Source organism: Uloborus diversus, chromosome 10 (genome assembly GCF_026930045.1).
Source record: "Uloborus diversus isolate 005 chromosome 10, Udiv.v.3.1, whole genome shotgun sequence".
Lineage (NCBI taxonomy): Eukaryota > Metazoa > Arthropoda > Arachnida > Araneae > Uloboridae > Uloborus > Uloborus diversus.
In genome coordinates this window covers 85,443,946-85,458,115 of record NC_072740.1, presented here as the reverse complement: position 1 = coordinate 85,458,115, position 14,170 = coordinate 85,443,946, and the positions used below count along the sequence as shown (strand labels likewise).

Genomic DNA, 14,170 nt, shown 5'->3' with positions numbered 1-14,170 from the left:
TTAAGTACTAGCATAAAAATGATTATTTTTAAATTGATAAAAAGTTTTAAACACTCATGATTTGAGAATATAAGCGTCTTTAATTTCCTATATTTATATATCTGTCATAATTAAATAGTACAGTATAATCAAAATAAATTTGAATTGATTAAGATCTTTAAGAGCTATATCTTTGGTAAGCCTGATAAGTATTAAAACTATATTTGAAGAATGATGTTGGCTTAAATTAACTCTGATGGAATAGGATAAACATTTTTGAATGGGCGTGGCAGTCTTCTATAAAAAAAAAAGTATAAGAAGGGTTGAAAATATTAGTCAACAAAAAGGTATTACTGTCTAAGCAGTAGAATGGCATAGCAGATAAAAATGAGAGTTACAGAAGCGGATGCAATCGATTTCCCATTGCAGTGAGAAATCTAAGTCCCTTACACAAATCTCACAATATACATATTTTCCCTTTGTTATTCGGATTTTTATGCACGGAAATTAAGCAGTATATGGATCCTCGTCCGTTATAAAATAACATTTCTTTGCCTTTTCCGACTCCACCCTTGCACAAGGTGATGCAAAACAAACACCTTATGTTTCAGAACTCGTTCCGACGCGCCTCATTCTTTACCCACAAATCTAAAACAGCCCTAGAATCTACCAATGAGCCAACAAGAATAAAGAGTTGCTAGATCTTTCAAGAAAGCAAGCAGATTGAAACTATAAAGCTTCCTTCTGCTGCCAGCTAGAGAATAAAAATTACCTATTGGGTGATTTTGACACTATCTGGAAACACGGCAGCCGCATAAATAATCTGAAGAAAAGACGAGCCAAAATGGTCAGTTGTGTTTAGGATGTAGCTTGGGGGAATGGAATGCTTCATTGACTACTTTGCAAGGGAATTTGATATTTTTTTTTGGAAGATTTTTTAAAGAAGCTTATGATTTGATTGTTGGAAAGTATGTCATTAATAATTACTACATAATATTTTTGAAGCTTTGACCTCGGCTTGCCTTAAATCTTCCACTAATTTCTTGTACATTAGCTTCATTCTCAGATTCTCCGTTCCTAATACTTGAAAAGAACTCATTTCCGTATTTGATTCGTTCATCAGTTTAGACATCTGACCCCACCCCCGGTAAAAATTGTATTCTTTCACCCATGATGATTAAAAAGAAACCAATCCTGATCATACAAATTGCAATCTTCAAATTCAAGACCAAAATTTTTACTCCCTTATTCCCACCGATAACGAAATAAACATTAACTCTTCACATCCATACTTGCCAACTTTTGAAAATTGGCATCAGTAAAACTTTTCCGTGAACAACATACCTCCTCGAAACAATAATGAAGCAATTTTAATCTGTGTTAAATACATAAGTTTTACCTTTGTATGATAGTGGAAATGTCCAACACTATTATGCATCATATGTTTATACAAGAATTTTCTTAAAATATTTTCCCTAGCATGAATTTTATTATGATAAAAAAATAAAAAAAAAATCATGATAAAAAATACAATACCAAAAAAGTTTCATTGTCCAACTAAACACATGTTAAATAAGTGGTAATAAATGGATAACTAGAATAGCTTTTTGTAATACTTACCACCAAAAATTCTTATTTTGATGTCTTATGATTCTTTTTTCAATTGACATACTTTTCATTTATGTACAGTGCACTTTCTGCAGAATGCAAAAACCTTTTAAACATGTTTTTCTTCTAGATTGTTTTAAATATCCTCTTTCAATTTTATATATTTTTTAGTTATTTTTATGATTATTTTAGTTACTCATTTATTTTTTGTGAAGTTCTTTGAAAGTAAGAGTTATTAAAAGACACCAATTATGCATGGGGAAAACAGGGATTTAATTGTTTACAAGCTGTACAACGACATTACAAACCACAAGGCAAGACGATTATAAGTAGTTTCATTCAACTTCAACTTATATACACAATAAACAAATAGTGATATGTTCCAAAATTGCTCATAAAAACTTAATAAACTGAAAATGAGGAAACATAAATAAATTAATAAATAGCAAAACATTCATTCGTCAGAACAGGAGACTGCTGAAGATGTAAGTGAAGCTGATGTAGCTTTTTTAGCTTTCTTTAACATTTCTTCACTAAACTTCTGCTCGAAACAAGGTTTTAAATTTTTTGTTTTTAAAATTATTAAACTTTCCAATGTCTGGTTAGACATGAGAGATCAGCATTCAGTTCGATTTTTTCGGACTAAGCTGAAGATTCTTTCACTCAGCATTTGAATGGGGAATGAGCAAGATGTTAAGCATTATTTTGGATATCTTTGCAAATTTCATATGACCATCAGCACCTCTGATTTTACTCACTTCAGCCCACTGTGCATCAATTCGATCATGAGTTTCAGTAATGAATGAGGTATCTTCAAGCTGAAGCTGAGAGAATTCAATTTCCAACTCATCTATCTTTTTGTCTTGACATTCATTGCTATCAACTTTTAAAAAACATGGAAACAAATCTATAAAATATTTAATAGAAGTAAAACTTGCATTTTCAATATTTTTCAAGTTTGCAACTTCAGCATTCTCAAGAACCTTGCTTTTAATCGGAAATTTCTTCACTATATAATCACAGGCTGTCACTAGGTACTTAACAGCGGCAGCATAAAATAAGTTTTGCTCTTCCTGTGATAGCTTTGAAACAATATTTGATGTTGCACTACCAATCACCAAATTCTCCTTATCTTTATGACAGGATGGATTATGAAAATTTACGTCAGTCAAACACTTTCCTTTAATTTCTGATGGTCTTAGAAATTTTGAGAGAAGCTCTTTTAGAAGGTCCAGCAAAAGCCCTCTAAGTCTATGTATTTGTGGCGAAGATGATTGTAAAAGAACATTGGTTTTTTCAAATATGGGTATGATGCTTAAAAGGAACAAACAATATGCCTTGTTTAAATCTGATGATAAAAACAAGAAAATTTTTTCTTCTCTTGTCAAAACTGTATTTAATCCAGTCTTCTTTTTCTTTTTTGGCTTCATCTCTGAAGATTCATTTTTTCTTTTGATAGATTTCTTTTTGTGTTCCTCATTTTTCAAAGAATCATTCAGTTTCTTCTTACTTACTCTTTCCTCTTCCTTTAAAACTTTTTTTTCATGCTCTTTTTTTCAGGCTCCACTTTTTTTTCAGGCTCCTTTTTTTTCAGCAAGTCTGGGTATTTTGTAAAAAGACACGGATGAGGACAACTGCAAGATTTTGAATTTACTACCTCTTTAAAAAAAAACTTGTCAGTGGCTCCCATTGGTTCACAACACGGGTCAAACTTCGCCCAAGAGAAAGCCACCGTGTACATACATGCTTAAGTATTTTCTGAGCATCCTTATTATAAAGTTCTTGAAACTGCTGAAGTCCTTCTTTGCGGTTAGCACTTCTCTTCATGTAATAGTAAATGTCAATAAGAACTTCATCAACATTTACAGGCAAAGTTTCTGCACCTTTCTCTGAAGCCAGATTTATTAAATGGCAGCAACATCTAGCAGAAATGATATTTTCATTTTTTTCTTTAAAAAAGAAATGACACCAAGCTTCTCCCCTTGCATGACATTGGCATTATCTGCGCCGAATGAAATGCAATGTTCAAGAGGAATTTCAAACTTGAAATTCTGCTATAATCAGGGAACTGATATTTTCTCCAGTTGAATGTCCTACTAAATTTGGCAATGACAACAATGTGTTTTCAATCTGCCCCAAAGTGGAATTAAAAAAAGTCACTACAATAGGATATAGTTTGAAGTCTGATTCATGACTCCCGTCACAAGCGGCAGAAAAGGGTTCTTTCTTTAGAATTTCCACGATTTCGGAACTTCTGTCACGTGCCATTTCTTGCACAATCGCAGTTGTTTTGGTTTTTGCACAGCCATAGCGTTTCGCAATTTCACATTTAGGAAACATTTGCCGAAAAAGAGGACCAGCATGACTCGCTGCATTTAATGGAACATTATGCTAAAAACGACGTAAATAAAAGCTCCGCACGTGTAACTTCTGGTAGTAGATCACTCGAATTTTTCAGGAATGAAGTTAGTTTGGGCATGTTTTCCGAGCACTTAACATTTTCTTTGTGCTTTGGACCATTAACATGTCGAAATGCATCATTTCTTCCTCCATGTGGAATGTTGAAATCACTTCTGCATACATCGCAAAAGGCAAATTTTTCACCTTTATTCGATTTTTTAATCGACAGAAATTCTTTACTATACTCTCCCTTAAAATTCTGATGGTAACTTTTACCCGATTTAGCACTCATGTTCTTGATAGTAACAAATTATGTAGAATTTTCCATATATTAGTAAAAGGTCAAAAATAACAAACAACACACAACGAACCAACAGGCGGTCGGAAAGTCAGAAGTAGAAGTATTTTTTTTCCCAATGGGAGAAAACATTTCTTGTCTTGCCTGCATAGGGAACCGGCTGTACGGTCTGCAATTCAAACCAATCACAAGCTGCTGCCAGCCGTTAGCCACGCCTATTCCGTGACGTCGGGATGCAGCGCATGACACACATGATGTACATCGTCGCCGTTGGAGATAAGCGATAGAATTCCCTTCCCCCCTTCTTTGATTGCGCATTTAAGATTAGATTTCCGTAAAGACATCATATCAATCCGTAATCAGTAAAATTCTGAGAATATCCGTAAATTTTACGGATAATCCGTAAAAGTTGGCAAGTATGCACATCCCATTAAAATATTAACAAAAGCACCTCAAGCAAAACTCGCAATTCGCTAAATGACTAATCCAGCTAAATGGATCCATAAACAAATGATTAGACAGTACTCACCCATAAAAAATTGATAATCTCCAATCTTTGGAAGAACTTTTTTAACTGCATCTGTGAATTTAGATTTGGCTTCATTGATTTCATTATCATTTTTACCCATTTCTTTCCATTTATCTTGCAAACTGAAATAAAGAAATTAATTTTAATATAGTCCCAAGGTTACCACTACAAAATGGAAATCAAAACAAAGCACTTTAAAGCATCCTACTGTATCCAACTTAATTTCGGTTCCCACTCTTTCATCAGATTAAAAAATAGGGCCTTTATTTGGCCTTTTTTACAGCACCCCATTGTTAACTACACTTTCATGCCATTGTCGCAACAAGAACTTTTTAAGGTAGAAAGAGTTTTGCTTATAAGCGTACATAGAAACATATGCAGGATATACAGTCAACCAATTCATGTTATTTTTAACAATGAGAATTTATATAAATAACAAAATTCTTTGTTAAGTCTTCTATGTTCCAAATTATTAGGTTGTAGCTGTTGAGCAAATATCTTTGCCTGTTGATTAAAGGTCAAAGGATTGGTCAAATTTTTAAAAATAAGGCCTTTGTTAAATTTTTAAGGCTTTTGAGGACTAAATATGGCCTTTAAAGAAGACCCTACAAACAATACTTAAAATAGGGCTTGTGGGAACCTTGTAACATTTTCATAGTTTTTTATATATTATCATTTCTTTCAAAACTGAGGGACAAATTAGGTAAAAATTGTCCTTCCTCAAAATCTTAGTTCTATTGATGTTTAATACTTCTAGAAACTGTGAAAATAGATAAGGTACATTAAAAATGTTTTTTATTATGCACAGCAAAACTTATCAATTAAAAAAAAAAACAAGAACGAACCTATAATGAAGAAAGCAAAAAAAAAAAAAAAAAACCTTTAAATTTAAAATTTTTTGACAAAAATTATAAAATCTATTGGTATTTGCTTCTTGCAGATAATCTGGAGTTTACTGCAGTTAAAATTTCAAAATGTTATAAAATTAAAATAATGCAAGAAAAGAACATGGGTCTGCAAAAAATTCTATAGGAAAAATTGGTATTTATGCATTATTTAAAAATGCTCCTTCAATGAATTTTGGCAAGAAATGTAAAACGAGTAAAATAAACGAGTAAACAATTTGTCGAGTTTCAGTTTTTGTAAAAGGAAACTGAAAATGAGAACAGGGAAAGCTGTTTGAAAATAAGTCATATTATTTTGAAAAGAAAAAAATCAATTGAAATCAACAAAATAATCTTAGTAATTCATTAAAATGTCAAATTTTAATAAAAGAAATCAACAATAAGATATGAAGTAATACTATTGAAAATTTAAGAATTTTTTATTCAAAATCAAATTTAAAATCAAAAATAAAGCATTTAAGGGCCCTTTGTACAGGGTTCATACTCATTTTTAAAAGTGAAAATTAAGGACTTTTTAAGGAGTCTCAAAGGAATCATCGAAAATGATTAGATAGCTTTAGGTTCAAAGTGTTCCAGGGGGGAGGGGGCAAAGTACTTGATACATATTATATATACACATACACAAATGAATGACATTGTTTCCGAAATGCAGGGAGGAAACTCAATTGACAGGGTTCATACTCATTTTTAAAAGTAAAGATTAAGGACTTTTTAAGGACTCTAAAAAAGAAAAAAGGACTTAACGGGGAAATGATTAGATAGCTTTACGTTATAACATTTAAAAGTTTTCCGGGGGGGGGGGGGGGAAGTACATGATACATATTATATATATATATACATGCACAAATGCATCAGTTTCCAATAAAGCAGGGAGAGGCGTAATCGACTGGGATGTCCTATTATCAGTGAATAAAATTTTGAAATTTCACATCATAGGGATGAGAGTGATCAAAGAGCAAAAAGGAGCCCCCCCCCCCCCCACACACAAAAAAAAGAGTTCTTAAAATCAAGCAGAAAAGAGATGAAATCAAAATAGCCCTTTGAGTCCATGACATTCCAAAATTCAACAAAAAATGGCGAATTAACCAGTTTCAAACATAATGCGAAAGTTTTTCCCTATTAATTATGCTTGAAATGATTGGGTAGTAATTAATACAATAGATGGCACATTTTGTTCTTATAACATAGCATTTAATTCTCATATTTCAGTCATAAAAAAAAAAGATTAGGAAAATGGAGATAGCTGTAGAAAAATAGTTGTATATTAAAGCATTATTTTTTAGCATACATGATTGGAGTGAGAGGCAAATTGGAGAAAAATAACTAAAATCTCTTTTCTTCAAGATGTTTTCAACTAGTGTTTTGTTATTATTGCTTTTGATCTGTTATTGTTACTAAAATCCTATTTTGAACAAATTTGCAATATCGTTAGTTAATTTATTTCTATATAAGAGTTAAATTTTGAAAGAGAGAAAGCAATTTCTAACTCCTGAGTCCTTGAATAAAGGGGTTGATGGAGCCAGAGTTCAATCTTGGCTGTATCACTCACTAATATCAATATTTTTCATATATATATATATATTTTTTTTTTTTGGGGGGGGGGGGGGGCGGGGAAAAAAAAATATATATATATATAATTGGATTATCCCTTTTCCTTGCATTGGAACTCATAATTTGGCTTAAAAAACTTCATATTATTTCAGGATTTTTTAAAAAAAAAACTGAAGTTGCTTCATTTAATCTTGAAATTCCAAAAAATTTTACAGGCTGTAAAGCCTAACCAAAACCATTAAAGATTCACCATAAATATATTGAAAGCTTTTTTAAAGACATAAAAATAGTAACCATGACAAGTTTAAATACAATCAGAGACTGGGAGAAGAACCACATTTCTTCGATAGTCTTTTGCATTTTTTCTAAAATAAATTTAAGAAATAAAAATATTATTGAAATAATGAAAAAAAATAAACAGATATAAAGTAGCATATGGTAAAAAAAACATTCCAACATTTAAAAAGATTGAAATATTTGCAGGATGCAAAAAGATTGCAATCTCAAACAAGCCAAGCAATTTTCGGCGAAGCACGTGTTTAACGTGGTTGGCATGTCTCCAAAACATACGTTTTCTGCAGATATCGCGGAGGATAAAGATTTGAAGGTGTAAAAAAGGGAAAAAAGAAGAAAAAGGGAATCAAACTTGATAGTGTTTAAAATATTAAGGAAATTTTCAGAAAATTAAGGACTTTTTAAGGGTTTTTTAGGGACCTTAATTTTGCTTGATGAAATTAAGGGTTTCTTAAGGGTTTTTTAAGGAAGTACGAACCCTGTTGTAACACAACACTAAAATAAAGCACTTAAAAGGATTTTCAAGGACCCGTAGGACCCCCCCCCCCACTCCATGTAATGAAATGAAAACTAACTTTCTGTTTATACGTTTGAATTTATTCAGTTAAAAAACCTTGCAGTCAAAAAGATTGATTTCATAACTGCAAAAATTAAAACCTATCCTAAATTAATGGTTTAATGTTGATTTAACTACTTGCATATGTTTAGCATTTTGCATGAGGAGAGTTATTAGGAGTTCTACAATAGAATAATTTTTAACTGCAAAAAGAAAGTTCTGAACAGAAGTGCATATTACTGTTAGGAAAAATACAATTAAATATATTGGATTGCATACGTTTTTAAAATAGTTTATTTTCTTTGAAAGCATGAAAAATTTAATGCATATTAATTTTTTTCCAACATACCAAGTCACTTAAAGAGTAATTATCAAGAGATGAATGGTCCGAAAATTCAGAGCACAAGAACTAAAAAAAAAAAAAAAAAGAGTACTTACGATTTTGTGTAGCCTTTCAAGTATGTTTTATAATCATTTTTTGAAAATCCAGTTTCTACCAATCTTTGATTTAAAACTAAATCCAGCCCAGATTCAACTACCTCTTCAGTACCTTCATCACCTTCTTCTTGAGATGGATTTGCACCGTCTAACTGTACATCACCATGCCGCCTTTGGACAAGCTGGAAAAATTAAAAAAAAAAAGTCTATTGAAAACAATGCTGAACTTTATCATTCAAAGCTTGATAAAAATTTTATTCTTCCTGAATTTTTAATGTTCACGTTAAGTATGACGTCACAAGCTGTGTGGCATAGTAAACGCGGATAATCTGAATGATAGGTAAAAAACCGGGGAGTATTCGATAAAGGTGCTTTTACAAATGTCGCCAAATTTTGGCGATAAATCTCTCATGGCAACCAAGCGCCACTGTCCCAATACTATGGCAACCCTACTATTTTACCTTCGGATACTAGGGCAATCCCCCACCCATACTACACTCTACGGAGCGCGCTCCCTTACCTTTCTCTCCCCCCCCCCACCCTCGCTTTTAGAATGGTGGTGCAATGGTGAGTTCGCCTCGTGGCAAGTCTTGCATAATATAAAGCATGGCTGTCCAACTGGCGGGGGCACGCTGGGAGCACATATTTATGCGAAAGCTCTTTTTCGGAGATGAACTTGATCAAGAATCGTCAAAGGAGCTCTTTCTCCTACTGTTCATTGATAGACCTTCTACTAGCAACGACACACATTGATGTTGACATTCCTGCCCTTGCAAAGAAGGCGGATCGGCTTCAGTTTCCCATTAAAATTTAAGCAAACTGTTTTATAATCCTGTTTCATTGTTTTATCACTAGTAATTCAACTATTCATTGTTACTGCATAAGATGCAAGAGGTTATTGTTCAACTTTTTCAAACTGCGGCCAGCCAGGTTATCAGCGACCGGTATTCTAGCCCATGGGCTCTTTGCAGTTGGAGAGCCCTGATATAGAGGAACGTGCGAACGGCATTCACAGAAAATTTTTGGCTCTGCAGAAAATTTATTTTAAACTGCTAATGTTAATTTAAAAAAAGTAAAAAAAAAAAAAAAAAATTAAGGGAATTTTTAAAACCCCCAGAGTTTATTTCTGTTGAAGCCTTTTTTCGAAAACCTTTTAAAGCACTTGTGAAAAAATAATGGTTTCAGCAGTTTTCTTGGCTCTCCTCTGATATGCCCCCCTCTTGGCGAGATTTTAATTTTTCGCTCGATACGAAAATCGCCAATAAGGCGATAACTTGGCAACCCTGGTTTTGCAACTTGAACGCTGGAAAGTAGTTTCTTGAAGTCTGTCTTTTTGCACGTGTCTGTGTGGTAGGAGGTAGGTGCTCATATGTTCCGCTTTTAGAGTATTCTTTTTCTTGTTGTTTTTTAATGTTAATTTAGTTGAATTTTCTATTTTAATTATGAGTTCGGTTTGTGATGTTGTCCAAAAGTATCAATTGAAATTTTTGAATGAATCTTCTTTTTCTTTTTCGTCAGGTCGTCCAACGTTTGGACGTACCGGAGTCCTAAATAGATTTTTTATATTTAAACTAATTGAAAATAAAGAGGTTTTTTTTAGAATTTTTAAGGGAAATTGGTTTACTTAAGAATGAAATGTTATGTTCTAGATGTAATTCTGTTATGAAAATTAAAAAACTAAAAAATGTTCAGATGGGTTAATTTTTTTTTGTAGAAAGGTTATTGGGGGTGTTGTTTGTGGAAAAGAAGCAACGATCAGGAGTGGGTCATGGTTTAGTTCTAGCAAGTTGAAAATAGAGGAGATTTTTTTGATAACATATGAGATTTTAATTGGGACCAAAACTGCTGATATTGAAAGTCAATATTTTTTTTCATCACAAACTTTAGCCGATTGGCGAAATTATATTAATGAAGAAATATTAAATTACATTGAATTAAAATCCGAACAAATAGGGGGGTTGGGAAAGTTATTGAAGTTGATGAATCTAAATTTGGGAAAAGAAAATATAATCGGGGACATGCAGTTGAGGGACAATGGGTTTTGGGGGGGGGGGGGTTGAACGGGGTTCGGGGAAAACTTTTTTGGTTGCTGTTGGGGATAGGGGTAGGGAAACTATTTTTGGCAATTAAGCAGTGGATACTACCAGGCACGACGGTGCACTCCGATTGTTGGAGGGCATATGATACATTGGGGGAGGAGGGGTATGAGCATTTAACAGTCAACCATAAACTTAATTTTGTAGATCCAGAAACTAAATGTCATACTAACACAATTGAATCCACATGGAGACACGTTAAAAGCAGGGCTGCGGAGTCGGAAGGAAAATGGCCGACTCCGACTCCTGGATTTTGAAACGCCCGACTCCGACTCCAACTCCGTATTTATTTTATATTTTTAATTTTATTTTTTCAACTCCCTCTCTCCCTTCAGGGGAAGGGGAGAAACCTCTAAAAAGAGAATTAAATATTAATTCCTTTTTATGAAAATTTCGCATTTTTGTTTTTTATTGTAAACCTAAGACGCATACAACGTTAGAAATTCAATTTAAAAATCAAATTTTCCAATAGTTACGAGTTAAAAAGTGAGATGACTTAAAAATCCCTTTTAAAAAATTTGAAAAGGATTATCTGTAATTTGCCCCCCCCCCCCCTTAATGTTTAACCAAATTGATATTGATCAAATCGTGTGCTTTCAATTTTTGAAAGCTGTAACTTGAGAGAAAAAAAAGCTTTTTTTCTAAATCCCAGTTCTTGAGAGGGCGTGGTTGCCCCGGGTGACACCCATCTGGTAGATGACACCACAAGTTAATTTCAGAGTTTATAAAAAAATATAAATATTTTAATTCTGAAAATTTTCGCGAATATATTTTAAATTATATTTCATCAATAAAATTTCAGCGAAAATAGGGCACATATACGTCAGGAGCTAATTTTACACAAAATACGGGGATATACAAATTTATACGAATAGCTTTTACTATACCTATATTTCTTCTTCGCTAATTTTTTAAATTAAATTTTATTGGCTGCTTTAAAATTAACCTTAATATGAAGATTTTAAGATTAACTGCTATTATTGAGTGTTGTAATCAAGAAAATCATTTTACACTTATTTTGTTCCATACTTTTTAGTGAGAACCAAGCTTATAGAAAGAGTCTTAAAAAGAAAAAAAAAACATGAGGATTATTTCATCGGATCTTTTGGATTCGTGCTTTCGCGGCATAACTTTTCTGAATTTGCCGATCACCCTTAAACGTTTTAACCTTAGCTACGGGCCTCGACTTACTAATTTGTTACATTTCTTTTACTATTTTATAACCGAGATCGAACAAAACACTGTATTTCTATTTTTATTTGAAAGTGATTAATTGAAAATGTTAGGCAACAAAATCGTTTGCTGACAGTTGCTATTAGTTAAGTTCAAAAGCAAGCAAACTAGAAGACGGCTACAGAAAGTTCGGTAAGCACTCAAGCTAGCTGATTGCATAACGACTGTAATTGTATCACATTAGTATCTTTTTATACATGTAATCGAACCAATTGGTAGTCAGTTTTTAGAAAATGCAAGAAGAATCAGTGAAAAGGAAAGAAAATAAGAAGCCTGGAGTCGGAGTCGGCATGTTTTTGAACAACTCCGACTCCTTTACCCCCCAAAATCTATCCGACTCCGACTCCACAGCCCTGGTTAAAAGTACTCTACCAACATATAATAGATTAGGGGATTTTAAATTTTATTTAGCTTATTATTTATACAAAAAAAATTGTGAATACAAAAATGAGGACATGTTTGTAAAGTTTTTGGAAATAATTCGCGAAATTAATTGGGTGGAGTACAAAATACAAGTAAAATAAGGTTGTTTTTTTTGGAATTTTTTTTGTCAAAACAAACATAATTTAAATATTTTTGTAAAGTAATGATAATAAAAAATGGGATAATTTCCCTAAGAGCGGAACATATGTGCACTGCCTCACGTGAGGAAGTAAAAGAAAAGTAAAAAAGGTAAGTGAACATATTTTGAATTATTGTGTTTTTAGTGTGTTTCTGGTAGTTTGTATTTTGGTCTGGTTGGCATTTTTGTAGCACAAAAATGGTGTTAATTTCACATAAAATCTGTGACTTTATTGTATACTGAACGGAGGAGATCTGTGACTTATATCCGACTGTGATGTATATTAAAAGTCGGAGGGATAACGGACCGAGCGGCAGCGAGGTCCTGGCGAGCCCAAGGTCTCATAGTACTTTCGTAATGAGACCGAGGCAGGGCCGGCGAGCCGAGGTCTCATTACGAAAGTACTATGAGACCGAGGGCTCGTATCCCGGAGAAACAACGGAAAAAAATTAATGCATTAATTTCATTAAATAATTAATGACATAATTTGAATTTTTCCTGTTGGCGCTAAAAAAGCATCGCTAAGAACGATGTATGACATATGACGTCATACATAGTTTTCTTGGCGACGCTTTTTTGGCGCCAACAGGAAAAAGTCGCCAAGAGGGGGGTATATCAGATTTGTTCTGTTTTCTTCATTAGGTGAAAAATAAGCTAACTATGTTATTGTAAGAAAAATTAAGTGATTTAAAGCACATATTTATGTCTCTTCCATATTTGAATATAAATTCTTTATTTAAGTGTGAATTAGGCAAAATAATTATTTGCAGAAAATTTTCCAGTTAGGATTTCTGTTCACAGAAAGCTTTTCATTTTATCTAAGTCTGCTTGTGGCCAATCTTTCTTTTAATTTAAATTGGTTTTTTTTTTAAACTAAGAGGATCTTATTGAAAACCCTGCAAGCTGCGAGTACAACTTTTTATTTTTTTAAAATTTGTAATAGTTCTTACGAACTGGATGCAGCGATTTCATTGTTACATAAACCACCCTTCTTTTGTAATGCTTAATTTTACAAAAATAATTACTTTCTTGGAGTCTAATATTTTTTTTTAATCCTCAATTTATCCTTTCCAATCGTTTTTGTATTTTTTCAGCCCAGATTCAATTAGATTTTGCTCTAATCAGGCTAAACATTTGCAGCCCGCATTTTTTTTTTGTGTTTTCCTTCAACTGTTGCTAAATTTTTTGGCCTATTTTTGATCGGCAGATGAAAAAGGAAGAGGGGGGGATTTTTCCATCCTGTCGTGGAAAATGAATGAATTTCTCGTGTTTTGTGGAACTTTTCTTAAATTGAATTTTTGAGGGTTTATTTAGATTAGTTAAGTGTCTAAGGATATTTCCCAAATAATTTTCGAATTGACGTGTTTGTTTTAATGTTTTTTTACAGTTTTATTAAAATTCATTTGTCTACTTATAGTATTTTACTGTATTTTTTGGGGTTCATTTTGATTACTTAGTGCTTTTGAGGAGTAAATTATTCAAATTAATTTCCATTTTGCTGTGATAAGTTTGTTTTAATGCTCTTTTACCATTTCACTTAAAAATATATCTAGTTTTCGTAGCATTTTATTGCACTGTTCTAAGTTTATTTAGGTTAGTTCATAATTAATGTCCTTGGACATTAAATTAATTTCTTTTTTGATAGGTTAATTAAATATTTCAATGCTTTTTACTTTTTTTTAGAAAAGTATTTATTTGCCTAGTTTTTGTTGCATTTTAAT

The 14,170-nt window shown here is 32.5% G+C and overlaps 1 protein-coding gene across 1 annotated transcript in view; it reads right to left on the bottom strand.

Annotated features, from left to right (window-relative positions):
* LOC129231857 (translationally-controlled tumor protein homolog) overlaps positions 1-14,170 on the bottom strand; it is a 30,834-nt gene that overhangs the window by 5,458 nt on the left and 11,206 nt on the right. Inside the window, exons 3-4 of the mRNA XM_054866238.1 lie at positions 8,559-8,740; positions 4,815-4,936 (exon numbers count right to left, since the gene is read on the bottom strand). Coding sequence (XP_054722213.1) covers positions 4,815-4,936; positions 8,559-8,740 — 304 coding nt within the window. The remainder of the gene's footprint in view (positions 1-4,814; positions 4,937-8,558; positions 8,741-14,170) is intronic.